At 36.6% G+C, this 4,876-nt stretch overlaps 1 protein-coding gene across 1 annotated transcript; it reads right to left on the bottom strand.

Annotated features, from left to right (window-relative positions):
* Positions 1-3,711: 3,711 nt before the first annotated feature.
* On the bottom strand, positions 3,712-4,088 carry LOC102955183 (small integral membrane protein 15-like). Its single transcript, XM_007074639.3, has one exon. The coding sequence runs from the start codon at positions 3,954-3,956 to the stop codon at positions 3,732-3,734; it is 225 nt and encodes a 74-aa protein (XP_007074701.1). The 5' UTR covers positions 3,957-4,088; the 3' UTR covers positions 3,712-3,731.
* Positions 4,089-4,876: the final 788 nt, after the last annotated feature.

Here is a 4,876-nt window from a genome sequence, read left to right as displayed (position 1 = left end):
GGGGAAAAACTGAGAGCTTTCCCCTGAGATCAGGAACACGATAGGGATGTCCACTCTCACCACTGTTGTTTAGCATAGTGGTGGAAGTTCTAGCATCAGCAATCAGACAACAAAATGAAATCAAAGGCATCAAAATTGGCAAAGATGAAGTCAAGTTTTCACTTTTTGCAGATGACATGATACTGTACATGGAAAACTCGAAAGACTCCACCAAAAGTCTGCTAGAACTGATACATGAATTCAGCAAGGTTGTAGGATACAAAATTAATGTACAGAAATCAGTTGCATTCTTATACACTAATAATGAAGCAACAGAAAGACAAATAAAGAAACTGATCCCATTCACAATCGCACCAAGAAGCATAAAATACCTAGGAATAAACCTAACCAAATATGTAAAAGATCTGTATGGTGAAAACTATAGAAAGCTTATGAAGGAAATTGAAGAAGATATAAAGAAATGGAAAAACATTCCATGCTCACGGATTGGAAGAATAAATATTGTTAAAATGTCAATACTACCCAAAGCTATCTACACATTCAATGCAATCCCAATCAAAATTGTACCAGCATTCTTCTTGAAGCTAGAACAAGGAATCCTAAAATTTGTATGGAACCACAAGAGACCCCAAATAGCCAAAGTAATTTTGAAGAAGACCAAAGCGGGAGGCATCACAATCCCAGACTTTAGCCTCTGCTACAAAGCTGTAATCATCAAGACAGCATGGTATTGGCACAAAAACAGACACATAGACCAATGGAATAGAATAGAAACCCCAGAACTAGACCCACAAACGTATGGCCAACTCATCTTTGACAAAGCAGGAAAGAACATCCAATGGAAAAAACACAGTCTCTTTAACAAATGGTGCTGGGAGAACTGGACAGCAACATGCAGAAGGATGAAACTAGACCACTTTCTTACACCAGTCACAAAAACAAACTCAAAATGGATAAAGGACCTGAATGTGAGACAGGAATCCATCAAAACTCTAGAGGAGAAAGCAGGAAAAAACCTCTCTGACCTCAGCCGCAGCAATTTTTTACTTGACACATCCCCAAGGGCAAGTGAATTAAAAGCAAAAATGAACTATTGGGACCTCATGAAGATAAAAAGCTTCTGCACAGCAAAGGAAATAATCAACAAAACTAAAAGGCAACCGATGGAATGGGAAAAGATATTTGCAAATGATATATCAGACAAAGGGCTAGTATCCAAAATTGATAAAGAGCTCACCAAACTATACACCCGAAAGACAAATAATCCAGTGAAGAAATGGGCAGAAAACATGAATAGACACTTCTCTAAAGAAGACATCTAGATGGTCAACAAGTACATGAAAAGATGCTCAATGTCACTCCTCATCAGGGAAATAAAAATCAAAACCACACTCAGATATCACCTCACGCCAGTCAGAGTGGCCAAAATGAACAAATCAGGAGACTATAGACGCTGGAGAAGATGTGCAGAAACAGGAACCCTCTTGCACTGTTGGTGGGAATGCAAACTGGTGCAGCCACTCTGGAAAACTATTTTGAGTTTCCTCAAAAAATTAAAAACAGACCTACCCTATGACCCAGGAATAGCACTGCTAGGAATTTACCCAAGGGATACAGGAGTGCTGATGCATAGGGGCACTTGTACCCCAATGTTTATAGCAGCACTCTCAACAATAGCTATGTTATGGAAAGAGCCAAAATGTCCATCAACTGACGAATGGATAAAGAAGATGTGTTTATGTATACAATGGAATACTCCTTGGCAATGAGAAAGAATGAAATCTGGCCATTTGTAGCAACGTGGATGGGACTGGAGAGTGTTAGGCTAAGTGAAATAAGTCAGGCAGAGAAAGACAGCTACCATATGTTTTCACTCTTATGTGGATCCTGAGAAACTTAACAGAACACCAGTGGGGAGGGGAAGGGGGGAAAAGTTAAAAGTTACAGAGAGGGAAGGAGGCAAATCATAAGAGACTCTTAAATACTGAGAACTGAGGGTTGATGGGGGGTGGGGGAGAGGGGAAAGTGGGTGATGGGCATTGAGGAGGGCACCTGTCAGGATGAGCACTGGGTGTTGTATGGAAACCAATTTGACAATAAATTATATATAAAAAATTAATAATTTGTGCAATTTATAAATAAACAGTGTAAAGTACTATTCTATATAATTTACAACCATGAGTTCATTTAATCTTCATAACAACCCGACGGGGAAACCAATGCAAAAGTTAAGTTTGTTTCTAAGAGTCACATATCTAATAAATGGACGATGCAGAATTGAAACTCAGGCAGCTGAGTCCTGAATCCGAGAAACTAAAGGCTTAAGCAATCCAAAACAAACAAACCAACCAACCAACAAAGAAAAAAAAACAGTGAACCACAGGTCTGGTTAATATATTTCTTTTTTTTATATAAAAAAGTATCAAATTTATTTCAATATCTAGTTCCATTTTTAAACTAAAGCTGGTGGACAATTTTTTGTAATTTAAAATTTATTATCAGAGGGGAGGAAAACATTAATAAGCTATCATATACTGACAGCAAATAAAATTACTGGACTATGCATTTGTAAAAGCCTGTTTAATAGTAAAAAGTTCCAGTTATCTACTTAACTAAAGGAAAGATCCTTTAGCTCTTTATTTCTAATTTTAACACATGTCTCATTTTGACATAATTTACCTTTTTCATCCAATTACTGGTATGATGACCAAAATTTTTCCAAATGTTAAACCTTCCTTTACCACTTATGAGTTACGACTTAACTATTACTTTTTAAGAATTCCTTAAAAGAAATTTGAAATTTTAATTTTCACCATGAACCTGTTTCATCAGAAAGCAGAATATCACTACTAGGTAAGTTAAAACAAAGAATGGAATTAAAACACAAAAATGGCATCTATATAATGAGCAAATTATCTGATAAGACATTTTAACTACTTCACATTTCTACTTAGCACAAGAAAGAGTAAACTGGTTCCAAGGTAACACAAGGTTTGGCATTTTTACTGCAAGCTTTAAATCATAGTGTTATTCTACTCAACAAGACATCTCTAAGAAAATTGCAGTGTTCATAAGTACAAAAACTGTTATATCTGGTAGGTGGTATTCTATATAGTCAATAAGAGAATTCTTTATAAAATTAGATTTTAAAAAATGCAGAATGTCTGATAATTATCTCAAAGGTTAAAATGAGAAAATGCAGAACACAAAAAGTCATTAGTTAATATGTGGCTTTGAGAAAGCCAGAAATGATTCCATTCCAAGAAATAAGCAATAATGATAAAAGATATAATTAATATACTATATGCCTTTTAAGCCAAAGCACACTTTTCACCTCAGGACAGTTTTGATTTTTACATTCTTAACTCCTTTCATCCAGAAAGGGCCCCATTCTAAGCCATTATTTGAAAAGAATTCATAATGTATAGTCATTTCTCTCCACAGGATGTTTTTGTTTCAGTACATAAGCTGCAAAATGGCAAATGACCAAGTCAGTTATAAAGAATTTATAGAATAAATGCCAATTTACAATAACTGTCAACAGACTTCTACACCAAAGCCTAAAAGTTGCAGTAGTAGAGGTCACAGCTAACATGATCCTTCCATGTGCTCAGACTTCATTGACTACAAATTACTGTCATAAAAATCAGAAAAGAAACCTCAGTGGGTCCTTCCAGAGCTGCTTAATTTTCCAAGTGATTTTTCTCTGGTTATAGAGCCTGTTCATTCCTTCAATCCTTCTTTAGTCGTTTAGCTTTTGCAATATGTTCTTGACGTTTTTGTTTCTTCTTTTGTTCCTTTTCCCTGGCTTCAATCATCTTGGCCAATTTCCAGGACAGTATAGCACTTGCTAGAAACAATGGAGTAAGGGCCAAAATAACCATTGTAAGGAAGCCATATGGGTCCTTTGCAGCCCATTCCACAACATACTCAGCCCAAGCCTTTATATCAAACATCTTGGTAGCGTCTTATGTTTGAGTAGTTATTTCCAACTTTGTCCTGCGATTATTAGTGAGCCAATCACAATTTCAGATGACCCTTGCTTGTCTTCTTCTTCTTTAGCTCTACCATATACTTGTGAGAGAAGATTTAAATTGTATATACTCCAGGTCGGAAGCCCGGTTCATAAATTTCTGTATAGCTCTTGGCTTTACAGCAGGACAAATACGGGCATGGATTTGAGGTGTGATTAATGTGAGTGTATATATGTTCCTTAACTTAGTTTCAGAATATTCAACTTACCAAGTGATAGTCTATGTATGGATTTCACTAATATGAAAGAGTTCAAAGAGTTAAACACAAAGGTGTACAGCATAGTCTGATATAAAGCAGCAGAGGCAACAATTGAGAAGAATCAAAACTTTCATTTAAAAAAATGTTTATTTATTTATTTATTTATTTATTTATTTTATTTTATTTTATTTTTTTTTTTTGAGAGATTGAGAGAGAGACAGAGCAAGCAGGGGAGGGGCAGAAAGAGAGGGAGATACAGAATCCAAAGCAGGCTCCAGGCTCCGAGCTGTCAGCACAGAGCCCAATATGGGACTCAAACCCACCAACTGTGAGATCATGACCTGAGGTGAAGTCAGATGCTTAACCGACTGAGCCATCCAGGTGCCCCAAGAAGACTCAAAACTTTAAAACAAGTAGTCCCAGGCTCAGCCAAGAGTAGAGAACAGTGTTTCCTTTTTTTACCCCCATGAAAAAGTAGTCACTTGCTCTTTCTCCAACAGACGGACGATAGATAGATGGCCAGGTAGAAGATAAACAGATAACACACAGATGACCCTTACTTCCTCATGCCACCCAGATTTCTCTTCTGTTCTTTTTCTCTCCCCCAAACGGGATAACTTCAAGCCTGAGTTCATGAATGTCT

The sequence above is a fragment of the Panthera tigris genome, chromosome C1, assembly GCF_018350195.1.
Source record: "Panthera tigris isolate Pti1 chromosome C1, P.tigris_Pti1_mat1.1, whole genome shotgun sequence".
NCBI lineage: Eukaryota > Metazoa > Chordata > Mammalia > Carnivora > Felidae > Panthera > Panthera tigris.
This window is presented reverse-complemented; position numbering and strand designations above follow the sequence as displayed.

Bases quoted from the DNA above. Each gene is read 5' to 3' on its own strand.
- LOC102955183 (XM_007074639.3), bottom strand. From the start codon at position 3,956: ATGTTTGATATAAAGGCTTGGGCTGAGTATGTTGTGGAATGGGCTGCA.